This window comes from Oncorhynchus kisutch, linkage group LG30 (genome assembly GCF_002021735.2).
Source record: "Oncorhynchus kisutch isolate 150728-3 linkage group LG30, Okis_V2, whole genome shotgun sequence".
Classification (NCBI taxonomy): Eukaryota; Metazoa; Chordata; class Actinopteri; order Salmoniformes; family Salmonidae; genus Oncorhynchus; species Oncorhynchus kisutch.
In genome coordinates this window covers 16,592,768-16,615,536 of record NC_034203.2, presented here as the reverse complement: position 1 = coordinate 16,615,536, position 22,769 = coordinate 16,592,768, and the positions used below count along the sequence as shown (strand labels likewise).

Genomic DNA, 22,769 nt, shown 5'->3' with positions numbered 1-22,769 from the left:
GCCAAACACTGGCACAACTACCACCCAGCTCCACGGGAGCTCCTTGAAAGATTCAAGGCAGGCGACATTACAGCCCAACATAAATCAAGAAGTCGTCATTTGAACGTGATGAATTATTGACTACTTTTAGAATGCTATGCTTATTTAATCAACCATATTCAATTAGGATGACAAAATGTCACCTTTTTGTTTTTTTTGTCATCACAGCTATTCATTTCAGTGTACCAGTTTCATTTAGTTATGAAATGGCAAAACAAAGCAATGGCTATACAACCCAACAATTAACCAAAACACATGTAAATGTCCAACAGTAGCCATCCGCAGCCAAGCTTCCATTGCTCCAATAGCACTAGATTACAGTAATAGCCATCCCATTGGCTGCAACCACATATAACCTCCTCAACTGTAAACATTGGAATCCACAGAAATAATGGGATAGATTTAAGTGGCATTTCAGTTTAACAACGTATCAATGTATTTCCAGAGCAACTGCTGTCTGAATGTCTTGAGACTGAATTACAATATTTGCCTGATATTTACTCGCACTAAATTGTACCGTCATGGAGAGAGATGGTGAAGTGGGTTTTCCATTTCAGGCTTATGGCGCCGCCAGGAGCAATAATGTGTGTAACATGGTGTAGGTCTGCTGTTAATTTCTGACTAATGTCATGCTTTACAAACCAACCTATCAACGGTGTGCTGGGTTACGACAAGCAAACACATGGAACTGCTTATCCTCCATTGGTAACACCATCTCTCCTTTTACCAGGAAGGGAGCTTTCTAATCATGCCTTGCGATCGATGTCTCATCAGTGCCGTATCTCAGATCCCTGCTGTCCCATACAGACAGTGTGTCTCATGCATGTTTCATTGTGCTATGTAACGTCTACTGTTTCACCAAAGCAGACAATAAGTGTAATATCTAGGCCTCCAAAAATCGTTCATAGAACAGTAGCCTTCAGGCCCTAGGAATCTGTTACACATCACTAGATAAATGCACTGGAAAGCACAGGCAACAATAGGTGCCAAATGAGCATGTGAATACAGTATTAACACTGCTGAACCCCTACTGTGCACCATCACAGTCATAGAGCTCTGCCATAATGGCCTGCTGTCAAGGCCATGATCGACTGGTGCGATGTCGTGTGTGATGGATGGCGGTTGGATGGTGGTGGTGGTGGTGGTGGTGGTGGGGGGTCGTAACAGAGAGATAAAGCTGCGTCCTAAATCGCACCCTTTTCTCTAGATAGTTCACTACTTTTGTCCAGGGCCCAAAGTAGTGTAGGATATAGGGAAGCGGGTGACATTTGTGACGCTGCCAAAAGTAAGGGGCTGGGTGGAACATGGCTGAATGCACCGCCCACACTCCTGTCTCTCTAGGCCAAGGGTCCATGGGAGCCCCCATCCATCACCTCAAATCAGTCAATCAGTTAATGGACCAATCACGGCTGTCAGAAAGGCACTTACTGTAATATATATATATATATACCGCCCCATAATATGATTATGATCCCACCAATCATAACTAATAATAAACTAGTCCTTAATCTCTCTAAAAAAATAAGAGCATTGTATTTGGTACAAATCATTCCGTAAATTCTAGACCTCTGCTGAATCTGGTAATGAATGGTGCGGTTGTTGAACAAGTTGAGGAGACGAAATGACTTGGTGTTACCTTGGATTGTAAACAGTCATGGTCAAAACATTTTGATTCAGTGGTTGGGAAGAGGTCTGTCCTTGATAAAGAAATACTCGTCTTTTTTTGACACCACACTCAACAAAGCAAGTCCTGCAGGCTCGAGTTCTATCTTATCTTGATTATTGCCCAGTCACATGGTCAGGTGCTGTGAAGAAGGACCTATAAAAACTGCAGCTGGCCCAGAACAGAGCAGCACCTCTTGCTCTTCACTGTAATCAGAGGGCTTATATCAATACTATACATGCCAGTCTCTCTTGGCCAAAAGTAGAGGAGAGACAGACTGCATCACTTATTCTTTTTGTAAGAAACATTCATATGTTGAAAATTCCAAGTTATTTTCAGTGTTACACAGCACTGATACACACACTTACCCCACCAGACATGCCATCAGGGGTCTTTTCACAGTCCCCAAATCCAGAACAAATTCAAGAAAACTTCAGCAGTATGGAATTCCCTTCCATCTCATATTGCTCAAATAAACAGCGAACCTGCTTTCAAAAAAACAGATAAAGCAACACCTCGCAGCACAACACCTCTCCCCTATTTGACCTAGATATTGTTTGTATGTACCGATATGTAGACTATATGTGACATTTCAAATGTATGTAGTTCTGTCCTTGAGCTGTTCTTGTCTAATGATGTTCTGTATTATGTTTCATGTTTTGTGTGGACCCCAGGAAGAGTAGCTGCTGCTATTGCAACAGCTAATGGGGATCTGAATTAAATACCAAAATGATAAGGATTTTAGTTCACCATGTTTTTTTTCCCCTTCTTGTGGTGGTGCTCGAACATGTCATAGAGCGAGGGCCAAAATGCACACACTGGTTCTTATCGAGCTAGTCTGCCAAAGGCTATGTTTTACACAGGTACCCCAAATCTGATCTTTTGCCACTAATTGGTGTTTTGACCAATCAGATCAGATCTGTTGCCAATAATTGGGCAAAATATCAGAATTGGGCTCTCTATGTGAACGCAGCAAAAGAGATGTGTTTCCTTCGTCTCAGTTTAATAAGGAAGGTCCCTAATGTAGTTCCCCCTAAACCAAGGGCACACCACTCACCACAAGGGTCTTCATGATAACAATGTCTGTCTCCGTCCTAAGGATCCCATAATCCTATGCGACTCCCGTGGTCTGCTTTTATTTCATTTTGTATTTATAGTTTATTTCACCAGGGAAGCCACATTTAGTTTGAGGATTTATTTCAAGTGAGCCTTGGCCAAGAAAATAGCATACATTAATTTACACACACAACGCAGACAAAAAAAGAAGTGAGTTAATTTGTCAAGTAAGAACAGTGCATGGAAAGAGCCCTCTTATAGGCTGACTGCTGGTGGTGAGATTGACAGAACAGCAGCTGGCTTTTACAGCCTGGGATTGAACGGGGATGATCTGCTCATCCAGAGATGGATTCGTAAAGCCTCTGTCGCTCCCAGTGGTGCTCTTTCCTTCTCACTGTGGAGTCCAGTAAGAACCCTGGTCTCCAACTTCCCCCACATATTAATATGATCAGGATGGGTGTTTTCCGTTGCTGTCTTGTACCATTTCTATCTGTGAGATGCTCCCGTTATGTCCTGAAGGGTGGGAAGGAAGAGGAGCTCTGAAAGAGGCCATTCGGATTGAATCCAGGGGATTAGGAGCCTTTGGATCAGCTGCTACTGTCATTTACTGCACTTTACATTCTACTGTAGGGGCTCCCCTATAGACAGCCTTTGATTTTGACCTCCTTGGGGAGTTAGAATTAATAGGGACTGCAATGTGACAGTAGCCTGGTTTCATGATCTGTTTGTTCTGTCTAGCCAACTCCCTATGGTCATTATCTGTTTGTGTTGCATAGCCACCCATTGGAGTTGGCAAGACAACACCAACAAATCTGTGACCAGGCTCATGTGACGGTTCCTTTTGACCAAAACTCAAGGAGTTGAGTTTTGGTCAATGGCTCCAAGCTTGACCCGTCACTTTTCACTGTACCTCCCAAACCAGAGTTTTAGGTTTTAGATTTATGGCTGCGAACATCTGCTGTCCATTCTGAGTGGAAATAATGAGTCCTGTACGTCTTTACATTCACCCAGAGCCACACAGACGTGAGTCAGCACCTGGGGGACAGCTCCACCGACTCGCCCCGGTCAAGGCCGGACTCAGAGCCGTGGCGCTATTCCTAGGCTACTATTCACTCCAAACTGGTGTTTTTGAAGTTGTTTTGTTTGGCTGTAGGCATTATTTTGTTCTGCTGAAGTCGTAGCCTCTTTTACGGTCCTAGTCCTGACCAAGCTTAAAGCCACAGACAAAACTTAAAGGGCACATCCTATCATAACATGAAATAAATAGCTTACCAGTCACCTGCCAGGCCAAGGCTGAGTCCCAAATGGCTCGCTATGTAGTGCACTACTTTTGACCAGGGCCCATGGCTTTTACTGCCTGGGATTTAAACGTAAACAATAGGGTGCCGTTTGGGATGCGGCCCAAGTCTGTTGTTATTGAGCCCCAGAGGCCAAAGTCTGTAAACGCTGAGCTTTTCAGTGAAGGAAAGCCTTTTAAAAATCCTGTGTTAATAATTTAAATCCCTGTTTAAAGGCTTATTGGGTGATACTGAGGGGTACATTGAAACATCCAAACATTTCTGTTCCATTTCATAGTGTTATGATGTAGAAGAGTAGGGGACACACACACTTTTTCCAATTCAATATTAGCCAGCCCCAGTATTATGAAAAATGTCAGTGCTTCAAAACTATAATTCTAAGCAATAACTGTTTAAAAATAATAATAATAATTAAATCCTACCATGCTCCCAAATTGCACCCTATTCCCTACTTAGTCTCTGGTCAAACGATGCACTAATGGGCCCTGGTCATAGGTAGTGCACTACATAGGGAATAGCCCAGTGCTCTGTTGAGAGTCATCTGTTCACAGGTTGCATGGCAGGCTAATATCTAATAAAGGCATTCTGTTATCCTGAACGCTGATGGTGCTGTGACCTATAGGCAGGGTCACACATGGTGCCCCGGGGTCATGTGTGTTCAAAGGGGATATGGCTGAGTTAAATATCACAGTGATTTGACAGATCACACATGGCAGTTTCCTACCCTAAACAGGCTTAATGGATATGTTCTGTGGTTATGGATTCAATGTTTGTCAGTATTGATTTAGGTATTGATCCAATGCTTTTATTTTTTTTTGCAAATGATTGAGATAACGTCTGCTGTTTCATAGATCCCCAAACAGCCTTCGATGTGTCTGTCTGTTTCAGTTGTCTGGTTTTTGGAAGCAATGCTTTGTTAATGATTGGGATGTTGTAAGGCTATTTCATAGGAACTCCTGAGACAGGAGCGTTTTAAGAGCTGGGCTTTTTGGGGGGGGGGGCTTTTAAAGAGATCATAAAAGGATGTCCAGGAAAGTTACTGGCTTGTGTTTGAAAGTTGAAAAGTCAACTTCTGATCTCTCTCCTGCTGATGCTCTCTAGTCACCTGACATGGCTGTTCAGAGTGGTAGTCTAACAGAGAAGTCAGGTTTGAATTAGCTTTACTCCAGGGGACCACAGATGACCTACACGTACATAGCTGAGGGTCCTTTCTCCCACCCCTCTCTCTCTCTCCGCCTCTCTTATTGTCATGCTAAAAGGGGGGGCCGGTCTCACGGTAATTGACCCTAATTAACATAAACACATTTGGCATCTCCGTGCCTCCGCTCATTACAAGCCGCTGATGTGCCTTTGGAACATCTACATTTAACAAGTCCAATGAATCAATTTAATATACACCATCACCATATATCCAGCATTTCATTTAGGCAGCTCTAAAGAAACATAATGGAGAAAATGTATATCAGAAGGACAGAGTATGAGTTGGTCTACTGGATGTTATCAAGGCTATGCTGCATGCTGTAGGCTTGTTCGTTTAGCAGACAAGTTATGCTCATAAGTCCTGTGCCGTTATTTTATATCATATGGTTTTATAGTAAGAAGAATATAATTGAACTTGGCTGAATAAAATAGAAAGGATATTTTTCCCTTTCTGGAGCGAGTGCGCAGATGAAGTGGCTCTGTTGAGCGTAAAAGTGATCATTTGAAACAGGTCCTATACGCTAGATTGAGTTATTTGGCAACTTGTGAGAGATACAAACCTTAAAATGTCTTATAAATCAAAACATGTAATGGGGCCTCATGGACCGGCTAAAGGCTATTGATGATTTAAGAACGTCGCAAAGAAAAGCTTGCGCTGTGTTCCTTGCCTCAGGCTGCACAGACCGTTCTCTCATCAAGTGATCATATTATCACCCATCAGACTATTCTCAATGTAATATTGTCTTCACTAATATGTACAGTTATCATTATTAAATGGGTAGGAACAGGGGAAAGGGGAAAAGGTCATCCGTATGCACTCCAATAGCAAATGGAGGTCACTGTCCCACTCATGCTGGATAGACCACTCCGGTTGTTGCACTGTAATTGAAGGCCTAGCCGCTAGGCCTCGACATTCTCTCCCAAATCATGAATAGAAAGATTGGAGAATAGCATAAGGTAACCGGTCCATCCAGAATGATACAGGCCACACTCAAAGGCGATTACTAGAATTTGTTTGAATTTGGAGTAAAGGCTAGACCAATTATGTACCAAAGACATCTTAAATAACTTTTTTTGTCATGTTTTTCTGCCTTGCGTAATATGTATTTTATAACGGCACAATCTCAATTTTGATTCAAATTTTTTTTTCACGCTTGGGCATATATATGTGTATGCATAAGCTCTAATATGCGTATGGGTGTTTAATTAAATGCGTATGGGTGTTGAATTAATATGCGTCTGTGTGTTTAACTAATGTGTGAATGGGTGTTGAACTAGTATGCGTATGGGTGTCAAATTAATATGCGTATGGATGTTGAAAGCGCTGTCCATTTCGTTGTGTTAGGCTTTGAAACAACATCCACAATAACCATGTTTTATACTGTTTCAACCTGTTGTTGAACTTCTTTCTTCAAATCAATCACAGTGAGCTGAGTTTTAAAAGCACCATACTGTTCTGATAAGTGTTTGATGTGATTTTTGATTGTATTTGCATTACTGTCAGAGTGGTTATAGGAACAACAGAGCCCTGAGTACCAGACCATTAGGACCTAATGGAGGGACAATAGAGCCCTGAGTACCAGACCATTAGGACCTAATGGAGGAAGAACAGAGCCCTGAGTACCAGGCATTAGGACCTAATGGAGGAACAATAGAGCCCTGAGTACCAGACCATTAGGACCTAATGGAGGAAGAACAGAGCCCTGAGTACCAGGCATTAGGACCTAATGGAGGAAGAACAGAGCCCTGAGTACCAGGCATTAGGACCTGATGGAGGAAGAACAGAGCCCTGATTACCAGGCATTAGGACCTAATGGAGGAAGAACAGAGCCCTGAGTACCAGACCATTAGGACCTAATGGAGGAAGAACAGAGCCCTGATTACCAGGCATTAGGACCTAATGGAGGAAGAACAGAGCCCTGAGTACCAGACCATTAGGACCTAATGGAGGAAGAACAGAGCCCTGAGTACCAGGCATTAGGACCTAATGGAGGAAGAACAGAGCCCTGAGTACCAGGCATTAGGACCTAATGGAGGAAGAACAGAGCCCTGAGTACCAGACCATTAGGGACCTAATGGAGGAAGAACAGAGCCCTGAGTACCAGGCCATTAGGACTTAATGGAGGAACAATAGAGCCCTGAGTACCAGGCCATTAGGACTTAATGGAGGAACAATAGAGCCCTGAGTACCAGACGATTAGGACTTAATGGAGGAACAATAGAACCCTGAGTACCAGGCCATTAGGACCTAATGGAGGAACAATAGAGCCCTGAGTACCAGGCCATTAGGACTTAATGGAGGAACAATAGAGCCCTGAGTACCAGGCCATTAGGACTTAATGGAGGAACAATAGAGCCCTGAGTACCAGACCATTAGGACTTAATAGAGGAACAATAGAGCCCTGAGTACCAGGACATTAGAACCTAATGGAGGAACAATAGAGCCCTGAGTACCAGACGATTAGGACTTAATGGAGGAACAATAGAACCCTGAGTACCAGGCCATTAGGACCTAATGGAGGAATAATAGAGCACTGAGTACCAGGCCATTAGGACTTAATGGAGGAACAATAGAGCCCTGAGTACCAGGCCATTAGGACCTGATGGAGGGAAAATAGGGCCCTGAGTAGCAGGCCATTAGGACTTAATGGAGGAACAATAGAGCCCTGAGTAGCAGGCCATTGGGACCTGATGGAGGAACAATAGACCCTGAGTACAAGGCCATTGGGACCTGATGGATGGAAAATAGAGCCCTGAGTAGCAGGCCATCAAATCAAATATCAAATCAAATCACATGTTATTTGTCACATACACATGGTTAGCAGATGTTATTGCGAGTGTAGCGAAATGCTTGTGCTTCTAGTTCCGACAATGCAGTAATAACCAACAAGTAATCTAGCTAACAATTCCTAAACTACTACCTTATAGACACAAGTGTAAGGGGATAAAGAATATGTACATAAAGATATATGAGTGAGTGATGGTACAGAGCGGCATAGGCAAGATACAGTAGATGGTATTGAGTGCAGTATATACATATGAGATGAGTATGTAAACAAAGTGGCATAGTTGAAGTGGCTAGTGATACATGTATCACTAGCCACTTTAACTATGCCATGTTATTTCTTATATTAGTACCCCAGGCCATTAAGACCTGATGGAGGTACAATAGAGCCCTGAGTAGCAGGCCATTAGGACCTGATGGCGGAACAATAGAGCCCTGAGAACCAGGCCATTAGGACCTGATGGAGGACCTGATGAACAATAGAGCCCTGAGCACCTGATGGTAGTTAGCAAATTGGGTACCACCCTGATGGCCGTCGAAACGTTGGTATTACATTTTTGCATCTGAGCTCCTAGAGTGTGCGGCTCTCTTTTATTTTCAAGCTAATTGGGTACTACCTAAGCATGTCCAGAGTGCATAAGAGGAGATTACTGTGACTTAACAATTCACATGGAATTTTATTGTCGTCCTGACTGCCGGTGTGGCGGAAATACGGTCACCGCAACTGCTCCAATCTTCATCACTGCTTCTGGGACAAGGGCTGCCTTACTGTATAATGCAGATACTTAATATATGCCATTTAGCAGACACTTGTATCCAAAACGACTTACAATCATGCATGTATACATTTTACGTATGGGTGGTCCCAGGAATCGAACCCTCTATCCTGGAATGGCAAGTGCCATGCTCTACCAATTGAGCTACAGAGGACCTCTTTCTCTCGGGTCAAGGTCAGTTCAATAAGTATGCAGACGTGCCAGGTGATGTGTTTTAGTGGGCCGTGGTTGTTTATGAGTGTGCTTAGAGACAATGGACGGAAGTTGGTGAGTGATGTGTGGCCTGAGGATGTAGCTTGACTATCGACTGTTCACACTACTTTGCTCTGTTCTTGCCTGTGTCCCAAATTCTCCCTTTTCTCTTGACAGTTCATAGGGCTCTTGTCAAAAGTAGTGCACTATATAAGGGATATGGTGCCATTAGGGACACCATACTCCATGGTTATGAATAATACATTAGTATACATTAGTTTGATTCATGTTTGAGGCTTTACTGCTGGGTTTGTGAAACTCTGTCCTTGGGATTCTAAGGGGTGCACATGTCGTTTTTTGCCCTATCACTACACCGCTGATTCAAATAATCAACTAATCATCAAGCTTTGATTTGAATCAGCTGTGTAGTGTTAGCGCACAAGCCAAAACGTGAACCGAGTTTGGGAAACGCTGCTCTACTGTGTATTACAGTCCAGTGTCTGGACCATTTCCCAGCTATGCTGATAGAAACAGTCCCAAATGGTACACTGTTCCCTAATGTAATGTACTGTAGGCTCTGGTCAAAAGTAGTGTACTATATAGGAAATGCTGTGCCATTTTGAGACACCGACTTGTTCCAAATGGGCCACCACCATGCTCATGTAGTATTTCCTCTCTCACTCTCAACCCCTTGCAGCAACAGACTAGCGCCTAGCAACCACGACCGGATACAGCGGCTGAGACACGAGTTCCAGCAGGCCAGGGGAGACGACGACCCTGACGACCGGAGACGCACCTACAGCTTCGAGCAGCCCTGGGTGAGTGTCTGAGACCGGGCTGAGAACCAGGTCGGTCCTGCCTGGCTCTCCATGGACCTCCTCCATGGACCCCCTCACTAACCACCACCAACCTCCCCACCACTGCCAGCCTAGGAGGGCTGCTAATACCCTGGCTAGCTGGCTGGCTAGCTGGCTGGCTAGCTGGCTACATCGTGGAGCCTCCTACTACGACTAACCTCACAACCACCGGGGCCAGCCCTGAGTATGGACTGTCCAGTATGACACTGACTGAACAAGCTCAGCCTGTGGAGCTTCTTCTCATTAACTCCTCTGAGTCTCCCACCTAACCCAGGCTCTTCTCTAATAGGGTTGTTCCATATGATTTCAACGACCGTAACAAGTTTGGCGACTTCATCTTAAATCAGCCATAAATACACTTGTGACAGGGGGAATGGAAGCTTGTTGTGTCCAACAGGGAGGGAAAATGTCATTCTAGCTTCACAAGTTTTGTATTTTTAAAACATTTCTAGCCTGTCTATTTATCTATTTTGGTTAAAGGGTGTTGTGCTCAACCCGCTCAGTTTTCTACCACAATACCTCAGAAAATGAGTAGGACCAACCAGCTCATCTGCTTTTACACTATGATTTGACTATTAGTTCAGTCTTCTTTCTTTTTCTTTACCATATTAAAACGAGAGTTCAGTGTAACAGGGTTGACCTTTAAAAGAATCACTAATAACATCAAATGAAGAATAATATTCAGAAATTACTTTGTCACAGCAACTAAATAACTAGGGCTTTAGAATGATGGTGAAAACATGTAGAAATGTTGGTGTTAAGTGGAGGAATGTTGGGGTAAAATGGGTAAAAAATCTTCTTAGAAGTCAGAGGGTGTATGGAAGGACATGTCAAAATGCTGAATTTTGGTACTTTAGTGTTTATTAATATTAAAAATCTGATTTATTGAATTATCCATGTGGTATATATTAAAGAGCACTTCATTTTATATAACAGGCTTTTAAAATACAATATTGGCGCACAAATTCTACATAAAATATCAAAGGGATGCACGCAAAAGGCACTCTTTGTGGAGTGACCCAGAAGTGCTCAAAGTTCAAATTATAAAATACTTTGACAATCCTGTTTGTAAGCTTTTAAATAATATCAAACTCAACATTTTTTCTTTTTCAGTGATGAAAACATGGATTTCTCATGTTACGGTGGGGTATGCAAAATGGTCTCCTGAATGTTTTGGCATTCAGGTCCGAAAAGTAGACCACCGCAAACATGTATGAAAGGTTCAATTCAAATCAAAAAGGATGCAGTCAGAAAGGGTTTCAAATCATATGGAACGACCCAATAACTCTTACAACAACGGTTAAGTCCCAAATGGCATCCTATTCCCTATTTAGTGCGCTACTTTTGGCTAGAGGCCTATGTGACCTGGTTAAAAGTAGTGCACTACATGGAAAATAGGGTGCCTTTTTGGTTGCAACCAACATCTCCACCTGCATGCGTCTAGGAGCATGTGACCCTCTGGCACACTCACCTGACCTCTAACCCCACCCGTCACGACCACCACCCCCGTCGCACCACCCTTCTCATCCCATCTGCCATCAATGCCATCTGTTGGTCTGTCTGTCTGTCTCTCACAAAACAAGGACCCGCCCACCTTCTCAAGGACCAATGGACTCCTGTCTGTGTGTCTGATTGCGGGGGTGCTTTCTGTGTGATAAGAAAGCACCCCCGCAATTGTCGGTTTTTAACTGTGCCTTTTTAGAGAAGAGGTTCGGGCGTTGTGGATTTTTTTGAATTTGTACTCTTTTGTTGGCATGGCCACCAAAATAGGATGAGTGATAATTCAAGCAATTACAATTGGGAAAAATTGGAAATGCCTTGATAATTCTTACAGAATACCTTTCTATGATGTAATTGAAGGTCTCTGGTTCCTAGGTAAAGACTGCACTATGTCCTATTCTTCCATCCATTACACCAGCAGTATGCCTTAAGTATACATTTTACATTCTGTCTGTTACAACGTCAAATTATGAATGATCAGCAAAATAATTTGCCTAATGTTTGAAAGTCACTACTTTTTAATATTTCTAGAATATGTATATATTGTTGTGTCATGTCTTTTGTCCTATAACCACTGCTGTGTATATTTAAATATTTGGCTGTATTACTCCTATACGTTGTTATGAAGTACATTTGTACTAATTCAACTTTCGTCTCTTAGGCCTCTATATACGTGTGATGTTGTTTTTAGACTGTCAACATGTACCGTTTTTCTAATCTTTTGTATGGCGTTGTCTAAGGATTGATTTGAATGAGTTTTCTAACAGTTGTAAACGGAGAGATCATGAACAGACTACATTTGACCTCTGGGGCTGTATGAATCAGGTGTATCAGAGTCGGAGTACTGAGCTAGGATCATTCACTGTGATCTAAAATGCAGAACTGATCCTAGATCAGCACTCCTACTCTGAGACAATTCATGCGTACGGGCCCTGGGCTTCATTTAGAGGTGATGATGATAAATCAAATAAAAAGCTTGGTCTTGTTTTGAGACACTGAGTGTGCCATGTGTGGGGAAGGGCTTTCAAGCTGCGCTTTGTTGCTCTACACAGTCAAGCATGTACATATCGGTTGTGTCCCAAATGGCACCCTATTCCCTGTATAGTACACTACTGCCCAGCGCCTTAGGGGAATAGGGTGCTATTTTGGACTCAGGCATAGTCATTAAAGGGGCAATCTGCAGTTGCTTCATCCATTTTTTGACTTCTAAATTAATGATATGTACCCATTGATTGTTGAAGAATATTACTTATAAATGCCACATGAGCTTAGTTCAACTGTTGTACCCCATCAGAACCCGAAATATAAGCTTGTTCTTCTCCAATGTTTGTAAACAATGTAAATGTAACAAACACTACATAGCCTCTAAACATGGTTTCAACTATACATTTGATGTCATGGATGGTTCGTCCTTGCATCCAGAGCTGTCTGAATTTGAGAGCGGTCACATTTCTCCAGCCCCTACACTCGGCTTTTTACCAAATCACCTTGTTTCAACTGCTGATTGCCGATTTAAACTCCTTGATAATACCATCACATTGTTTATTTACATTACTGATAGAAAGCGAAGTTACCCTGTTCCCATGACCGCACCATTGAAGGGAGTCAGACATAATTGCCATCACAATTTATTTCTAAATAACAGAATAACCAACGTCTTACAGAACCGCATAGTAATCAGCAGTAATTTTGTGTTCTTAGATTTTATTTTCTCTGCCATACTGATTGCCAAATTATGGAAAATGGTAACATATGTCGCTGAAAACTCAATTATGCTCCCTGTGCATATAGAGTGCCTTCAGAAAGTATACAGACCCCTTGACTTTTTCCACATTTTGTTACATTACAGCCTTGTTCTGAAATTGATTAAATTATTTTTTCCCCTCATCCATCTACACACAATTACCCCATAATGACAAAACTAAAACAGTTTTCTATACTTTCTTACTCAATCATTTGTTGAAGCACCTTTGACAGCAATTACAGCCTTGGGTCTTCTTGGGTATGACACTGTAAGCTTGGCACACCTGTATTTGGGGATTTTCTCCCATTCTTCTCTGCAGATCCTCAAGCTCTGTCAGGTTGGATGGGGAGCGTTGCTGCATAGCTATTTTCAGGTCTCTCCAGAGATGTTAGATCGGGTTCAAGTCCGGGCTCTGACTGGGCCACTCAAGGACATTCAGAGACTTGTCCCAAAGCCACTCCTGCGTTGTCTTGGCTGTGTTCTTAAGGTCTTTGTCCTGTTGGAAGGTGAACCTTAACCCCCAGTCTGTGGTCCTGAGCGCTCTGGAGCAGATTTTCATCAGTAATCTCTCTACTTTGTTCCATTCTTCTTTTCCTCGATCCTGAGTAGTCTTCAAGTCCCTCCCACTGAAAAACATCTCCATGATGCTTCCACCACCATGCTTAACCGTAGGGATGGTGCCAGGATTCTTCCAAACGTGACGCTTGGCATTCAGGCCAAAGAGTTCAATCATGGTTTTATCAGACCAGAGAATCTTGTTTCTCATGGTCTGAGGGTTGCCTTTTGGGAAACTCCAAGTGGCTGTCATGTGCGTTTTACTGAGGAGTGGCTTCCGTCTGGCCACTCTACCATAAAGGCCCGATTGGTAGAGTGCTGCAGAGATGGTTGTCCTTCTGGAACGTTCTCCCATTTCCACAGAGGAACTCTGGAGCTCTGGTCACCTCCCTCACCAAGGCCCTTCTCCCCCGATTGTTCAGTTTGGCCAGGCAGCCAGCTCTAGGAAGAGTCTTGGAGGCCACTGTGTTCTTGGGGACCTTCAAGGCTGCAGAAATGTTTTGGTACCCTTCCCAGATCTGTGCCTCGACATAATCCTGTCTCAGAGCTCTACGGACTATTCTTTAAACCTCATGGCTTGGTTTTTCCTCTTACATGCGCTGTCAACTGTGGGACCTTGTATAGACAGGTGATTTGATTTGATTTGTGTGCCTTTCCAAATCATGTCCAATCAATTTAATTTACCACAGGTGAACTCCAATCAAGTTGTAGGAATATGTTAAGGATGATCAATGGAAACAGGATGAACCTGAGCTCAATTTCGAGTCTCTTAGCAAAGGGTCTGAATACCCAAGTATATCATGTATTTCAGTTTTTTTTTTTTGCTGAGGATTTTTTATTTATTTAATCAACTTTAGAATAAGGCTGTAACATAACAAAATGTGGAAAAACTCATGCACTTGAACATTCATTGTGCAATGCTTTGTTCACTATATAGAGGATAGGGTGCTATTTGGGACGCAGGATGCATTTTGTAGCTGTCTCATTATTAGAGTGAATTGATCAGACTAAGAGGCCCTATATATCAGAACATTAACCCCATCAGTCCAGCCCCACCCACTCCATTCCATTTAGCGTGAGGAGACAGACTCAGCACATAACGTTCAATTAACATCTTCTGTAGTGGCCATAGTGTTCGGTCTAGACTAGTGTCACAAGTCCAATTACAGAACGCTGACTTGAATGAGAATGTCCGTTCTAGTAATTCTATTTCTATGGTCAAGTCAGTAAGAAGAATGACTTCTCTACATACACAAGGTGAAAAGAGTTCTGGGAATTCCATTCTGGGGCCCATAGGGTAAACAATGAAGGGAGAGTCCCGCCATGTGGAAGCACTGACCCTGTCACTGTGAGTGTTCTTAGCAGGCTTTGATATTACAGGTCAGGCCAGCCCTGTGCATTATCTCCCCTTTAGCCCGCTGGGGCCTGCTGTCTGGAATCCAGCATGTCTGTAGTTGTGCTGCAAATCACTTCCCTAATGATCCTGTCCTGCATGCTGTTTAGTTAGGTGTTCCTGGTTAGCGGAGGTTAGACAGCTCTACCTCTGATTGCTACCCCTCTGGATGGTATATTTCTCACTGTAGTACAATGGTCCAGAGGAGAGCGGCGGAATCTGGCTTGTATTCTGTAGGGAAGAAACGTTTTGGCAATGGGTACTACCGAAACTCGTCCAATAACAACACAGATTGTCACTTTGCGTTGCAAAACTTTTTGCTATGGTGTGCCCTACTGAACACGACCATGGTTTCCTTGGGCTAATTCGATCACAGTGACTGATCGACTGTGTTTCTGCGTTGGGGAACCGTTATTGCGATCATTTACCACACTAAGAGCAGTGCGTCCACGGGGGCTGCTTTCGGCAGCCAGAAGCGTTTATATTGCCTCTCTGTATTTTATTTTAGCGCCTTCCGCGTTCATTTTAATACCTTGATAAGCTTTATAGGTTGTGGTTTTCTAGCTTTGTTTCCTTGTCTTACAAAGTTATTATTTCAAGACACTAAAGGGATCAAGTATATCCAATCACACCATATTGCAAACTGTAATTTACGTATGCAATATGTAATATGCACAGTGAAATTCACATCTGGAACACATCTCGCTAGCGATATGGATGGAGATGAGCTACCTTTTAGGTGTCCATGGCCTGGCTGGCGTCGCCATGGCAACAGAGTGCGACAGCGCGCCCAACAGCCCAGGTTATGCCAATCAATCCCCGATGATTAAAAGGATTCATTAGGTTTAATGTGGGTGTCTCGGAGGTCCTCCCTGCGATGACGGGACAAATTGCTTTATGGCCCTTCCACCACTAGAGCGTGGCACTCTGTATGAATACTTGGCATGGCCCATCAAAGTAATATTAGATAGCCTTTGTGTTATGACTGATCCGCAGCCATTACACCCACCTCCTCGCTGATGAAAGATGGGGAAGGAGAAAGAAGGCGTGGTAGTTAGTCGTTCCTCGACGTGTTTCAATGTGTTCCGTGGAGGATATATGGGATGTGTGGCTGAAATGGCACCCTATTCCCATATACAGTGCGCTATTTTTGACCAGGCCCCTGGTCAAAAATGTAGGTTATACTGTAGGGTGCCATTTGGGAGGCATCCACAGTCACATGCCAGGAGGAGCTGGAGATAAGTGAATGACGACGCTGTTCCTCCGTGGCGTTCCGTGGCGTGCGCTCTGGCTGTTCAGGACGGTTAATGACCTGCGCTAGGGCGTCGGCTGAGAGGCTTCGTATACACCTGCAGTACTAACATCCATCTCATCTCCGTCCACCCTGCGTCACCAGCATGCTCCTCCGTCCTCCTCTCTGTCTGTCAGTCTAACCTCTGTTTGACCTGGCCACGGTGAAGGACAAGAGCAGGCCATGTCTTGATGGCTCCTGGTAAGTATTGCAGAGCCATATATTTAGAGTTTGGCCAACTTTTAGTCCCTTCTATTTATTCATAGATTCACAGATGCACTGTAAATGCATCCTAATACATTTGGTCGAATCTCAATGTCCACACTCTTAAATGTAAGGCTCTGGTGCATTGTATGTGTCGGATAGTTGTGTGTGTTGAATAACCAGGATGTTGGCCCCTCCCTCTTTCAGCCCAACAACACCAACACAGGCCCAAGCCCGTACCAGACAGACGGACAACAGACAGGCCGACACTCTGTGTCTGTAGAGGTGCAGAGACAGAGACAGAGGCAGGAGGAGAGAGACGCCTTCCAACAGGCGCAGAGACAGTACAGCTCCCTGCCACGGTGAGTGAGGGTGTGTGTGTGTGTGTGTGTGTGTGTGTGTGTGTGTGTGTGCGTGTCTGCGTAACAGTGAGGGAGAGAGAACACACATAGGCCATACAATGTTTTCCTCGTTCAACATAATCCCTATATTTTTTCAATTTGCATTTGAGTCATTTAGCAGACGCTCTTACCCAGAGCGAATTACAGGAGCGATTAGTGTTAAGTGCCTTGTTCAAGGGCACAACGGCAGATTTTTCACCTAGTCGGCTCAGGGATTTGGACAAGAGATGTTTCGGTAACTGGCCCAATGCTCTTAACCGTTTGGCTGACTGCCGTGACCATGGTATTATGCATTCATATACATAAAATCAGCCTGATATTATCAGTCCACATATACAAATGGGTAATTCCTGTCAAGCACAAATCAAATGTTATTGGTCTCACACATTTTTAGCAGATGTTAATGCGGGTGTAGCGAAATGCTTGTGTTCCTAGCTCCAACAGAGCAGTAGGATCTAACAATTCACAACAATATGCATACATCTGAAGTAAAATAATGGAATTAAGATATATATAAATATTAGGAAGTGCAATGTCGGAGTGGCATTGACTAAAATACAGTAGAATAGAATACAGTATGTTAACATGATTAAAGTGACTAGTGTTCCATTATTAAAGAGACCATTGATTCCATGTCTATGTACAGTTGGAGTCGTTAAAACTAATTTTTCAATCACTCCACAAATTTCTTGTTAACCTCTTGAAGCTGTTTGGCAAAAGAACGTTCCCAAAGTAAACGGCCTATTTCTCATGATCAGATGCTAGAATATGCATATAATTGACAGATTAGGATAGAAAACACTCTAAAGTTTCCAAAACTGTAAAAATATTGTCTGTGGGTATAACAGAACTGATATTGCAGGCGAAAGCCTGAGGATAAACCAATCAGGAAGAGCCTCTTATTTTGAAACCTCTGTGTTCCTATGCGTGCCTGTCCTCCATTTAAAGGGATATCCACCAGATTCCTTTTTCTGTGGCTTCTCTAAGGTGTCAACAGTCTTTAGACATAGTTTCAGGCTTTTATTTTGAAAAATGAGCGTGAAGGATCACATTGTGTAAGTGGAGAGGTGGGGGCTCTCAGAGTGAGATGGTGTGCGATTGAGTGAAGCGGCCATTGTTCCTCCCGCTGTTATGGAAAAAGTTACACACTCGGTTGATATATTATCGAATATATATTTTAAAAACTACCTGGGGAATGATTATAAAAAACGTTTGACATGTTTCTGTGGACATTATGAAGACTATTTGGAATTTCCATCTGCGTTGTCGTGACCGCTCTTTCCTGTGGATTTCTGAACATAACGCGACAAAGAAACGTCAGTATTTTGGGTATAAAAATAATGTTTATGGAACAAAAGGAACATTTGCTGTGTAACTGGGAGTCTTGTGAGTGAAAACATCCGAAGATCCTCAAAGGTAAACGGTGAATTTGATTGCTTTTCTGATTTTTGTGACCAAGCTTCCTGATGCTAAGTGTACATAATGCTATGCTAGGCTATCGATAAACTTACACAAACGCTTGGATTGCTTTCGCTGTAAAGCATAATTTCTAAATCTGAGACGACAGGGTGATTAACAAAAGGCTAAGCTGTGTTTCAAAATATTGCACTTGTGATTTCATGAATATGAATATTTTCTAGTAATATTATTTGACTGTTGCGTATATGCTATTCAGCGGTTGCAGACGAAAATGATCCCGCTACAGGGATTGGTAGGGTCAAGAACTATAGTTTTGGCAAATCTACTTTGTGCATGACAAAAGTAATTTTTCCAACAATTGTTTACGGACAGATTATTTCACTTCTAATTCACTATCACAATTCCAGTGGGTCAGAAGTTGACTGTGCCTTTAAACAGCTTGGAAAATTCCAGAAAAGTATGTAATGGCTTTAGAAGTTTCTGATAGGCTAATTGACCACATTTGAGTCAATTGGAGGTGTACCTGTGGATGTATTTCAAGGCCTACCTTCAAATTCAGTGCCTCTTTGCTTGACATTATGGGAGGAGAATCAAAAGAAATCAGCCAAGACCTCCATTGTAGACCTCCACAAGTCTGGTTCATCCTTGGGAGCGATTTTCAAATGCCTGAAGGTACCACGTTCATCTGTACAGACAATAGTACGCAAGTATAAACACCATGGGACCATGCAGCCGTCATACCGCTCAGGAAGGAGACGTGTTCTGTCTCCTAGAGATGAATATACTTTAGTGTGAAAAGTGCATATCAATCCCAGAACAACAGCAAAGGACCTTGTGAAGATGCTGGAGGAAACAGGTACAAAAGTGTCTATATCCACAGTAAAACAAGTCCTATATCGACATAACCTGAAAGGCCGCTCAGCAAGGAAGAAGCCACTGCTCCAAAACCGCCATAAAAAAACAGACTACGGTTTGCAACTGCACATGGGGACAAAGATTGTACTTTTTGGATAAATGTCCTCTGGTCTGATGAAAGAAAAATAGAACCTTTTGGCCGTAATGACCATCGTTATGTTTGGAGCAAAAAGGGGGAGGTTTGCAAGCCAAAGAACACCATCCCAATCATGAAGCACAGGGGTGGCAGCATCATGTTGTGGGGGTGCTTTGCTGCAGGAGATACTGGTGCACTTCACAAGATAGATGGCATCATGAGGAAAGGAAATTGTGGATGTATTGAAGCAACATCTCAAGACATCAGTCAGGAAGTTAAAGTTTGGTCTTCCAAATGGGTCTTCCAAATGGACAATGACCCCAAGCATACTTCAAAAGTTGTGGCAAAATGGCTTAAGTACAACAAATTCAAGGTATTGGAGTGGCCATCACAAAGCCCTGACCTCAGTCCCATAGAACATTTGTGGGCAGAACTGAAAAAGTGTGTGCGAGCAAGGAGGCCTACAAACCTGACTCAGTTACACCAGCTCTGTCAGGATGAATGGGCCAAAGTTCACGCAACTTATTGTGGGAAGCTTGTGGAAGGCTACCTGAAACGTTTGACCCAAGTTAAAACTTCTTATGGCTGCAGGGGCAATATTGACTGGCTTGGATGAAAGGTGCCTAGAGTAAACGGCCTGCTCCTCAGTCCCAGTTGCTAATATATGCATATTATTGTTAGTATTGGATATAAAACACTCTGAGGTTTCTTAAACTGTTTGAATGATGTGTGTGAGTATAACAGAACTCATATGGCAGGCAAAAACCTGAGAAGAAATCCAAACAGGAAGTGGGAAATCTGAGGTTGGTTGATTTTCAACCCAGCCCCTATTGAATACACAGTGGGATATTGGTTATGTTGCACTTCCTAAGGCTTCCACTAGATGTCAACCGTCTTTAGAAACTTGTTTGAGGATTCTGTTGTGAAGTGGGGACTCATAAGGGCTGTTTGAGCCAGGTGTCTGGTCGATTGCCACAGGCTCTGAGGCGCGGTCTCGAGTGAGTTAGCTCTTGTTCCATTGCTTTTCTACAGACCTTGGAATTCTCCGGTTGGAATATTATTGACGTTTTATGTTAAAAACATCCTAAAGATTGATTCTATACTTAGTTTGACAAGTTTCTACGGACAGTAGAAAACTTTTTGACATTTCGTCTGCAACTAGGGAACGCTCTTCATGACTTTGGATTTGTTTACCAAACGAGCTAACAAAAGTAGGTCTTTGGACATAAATTATGGACATTATCGAACTAAATCAAACATTTAATGTGGAACTGGGATTCCTGGGAGAGCATTCTGATGAAGATCATCAAAGGTAAGTGAATATTTCTAATGCTGTTTCTGACTTCTGTTGACTACCCAATATGGCGGATATCTTTTTGGCTCCTTTGTTGTCTGAAAGCTGTTCTCAGATTATTGCATGGTTTGCTTTCTCCGTAAAGTTTTTTTGAAATCTATTGTGTCCTATGAGTGTCATCTGATGAAAATCGTCAAAGGTTAGTGATTCCTTTTATCTCTATTTGTGCTTTTTGTGACTCCTCTCTTTGGCTGGAAAAATGGCAGATTCTTTCTGTGACTTAGCGTTGACCTAACATAATCGTTTGTGGTGCTTGTGCTGTAAAGCCTATTTGAAATCGGACACGTTGGTGGGATTAACAAAAAGATTACATTTAAAATGGTATAAGATACATGTATGTTTGAGGAATTTTAATTATGAGATTTCTGTTGTTTGAATTTGGCGCTCTGCACTTTCACTGGCTGTTGTCATATCAATCCCGTTAACGGGATTGCAGCCCTTAAACAATTTAAAGGCAGTGCTACCAAATACTAATTGAGTGCATGTAAACTTCTGACCCGCTGGGAATGTGATGAAAGAAATGAAAGCTGAAATAAATAATTCTCTCTAGTATTATTCTGACAGTTCACATACTTAAAATAAAGTGGTGATCCTAACTGACCTAAAACAGAGAATGTTTACTAGGATTAATTGTGAAAAACTGAGAAACTTACACAAATGCTTGTCTAGCTTTGGCTGTAACGCATATTTTGAAAATCTGAGATGACAGGATGATTAACAAAAGGCTAAGCTGTGTCTCAATATATTTCACTTGTGATTTTCATGAATAGGAATATTTTCTAGGAATATTTATGTCCGTTGCGTTATGCTAATTAGTGTCAGTCGATGATTACTTTCCCTCATGCGGGATGGGAAGTCACTAGAGGTTAAAGGCAGTGCTACCAAATACTAATTGAGTGCATGTAAACTTCTGACCCGCTGGGAATGTGATGAAAGAAATGAAAGCTGAAATAAATAATTCTCTCTACTATTATTCTGACAGTTCACATTCTTAAAATAAAGTGGTGACCCTAACTGACCTAAAACAGAGAATGTTTACTAGGATTAATTGTGAAAAACTGAGATTAAATGTGTTTGGCTAAGGTGTATATAAACTTTAACTTCAACTGTATGTAGGGCAGCAGCCTTTAAGGTGCAGGGTTGAGTAACTGGGTGGTTGATGTCCTTGATTATCTTTTTGGCCTTCCTGTGAAGGTGCTGTAGGTGTCCTGGAGGGTAGGCAATGTGCCTCCAGTGATGTGTTGTGAAACCATAGTCTGGGGTTGCGTCCCAAATGGCCCCCTATTCTCTACATAAAGTACCCTTTTGACCAGAGCCCTATAGGCCCTGGTCAAAGTAGTCATGATGTAAGGCATAGGTTGCCATTTGTGATGCAGCCAGGCTGTATTGCGTTACCAGCCCCAGTAATCTGACATGATCACACTAATCTGAGATAATGTGGTTAACTTTGATCTATGTGATATGTGTGTTATTACAGGAAGTGGTGTGTCCGTCTGTGGCTTATGATTGGCTGAGGGGTTAGAGGATATTTCATGCTTGTGATTGGCTGAGGGATTATAGGATAGGTCATGCTTGTGTAGTGGGAAGCTGCTAAATGAGCTTGACTGGACTGTGAATTGTAGATGTTTTGTGGTAGCGATGAGTGTGTGTACAGGTGTATGTGTGTGTGGGGGGGCAAACTGTAATTAGTTTAATTCACTTTAGGCGGTGGTTTTCCCCAGACCCTCCACAATTACAATACACTAAACTGTCAAGGCCTAGTAGATGTTGAAAACAAGTAGGTCCAACCACATCAAATTGCAAACCTTGCTAGCGACCATAGAAACTGGAGGAAGCGTTTGGTCGAACTGCTCTGCAGCTGAACCATGATACTGTATGCTAACTAGTACAGTCAGTGGTGAGTTTGAACCAAGAGACACATTTTACACTAACCTGAGATACACTACATGACCAAAAGTATGTCGACACCTGCTCATTCCAAGATTGTAGGCATTACTATGTATGTGGACACCTGCTCGTCGAATATCTCATTCTAAAATCATGGGCATTAA

At 42.7% G+C, this 22,769-nt stretch overlaps 1 protein-coding gene across 10 annotated transcripts in view; it reads left to right on the top strand.

Annotated features, from left to right (window-relative positions):
* Positions 1-22,769, top strand: part of LOC109874536 (partitioning defective 3 homolog) — a 239,563-nt gene that overhangs the window by 207,731 nt on the left and 9,063 nt on the right. For all 10 annotated transcript variants that reach the window (XM_031809815.1, XM_031809812.1, XM_020466486.2 and 7 more), the window contains 2 exons: positions 9,707-9,827; positions 16,761-16,915. In XM_031809815.1, coding sequence (XP_031665675.1) covers positions 9,707-9,827; positions 16,761-16,915 — 276 coding nt within the window. The remainder of the gene's footprint in view (positions 1-9,706; positions 9,828-16,760; positions 16,916-22,769) is intronic.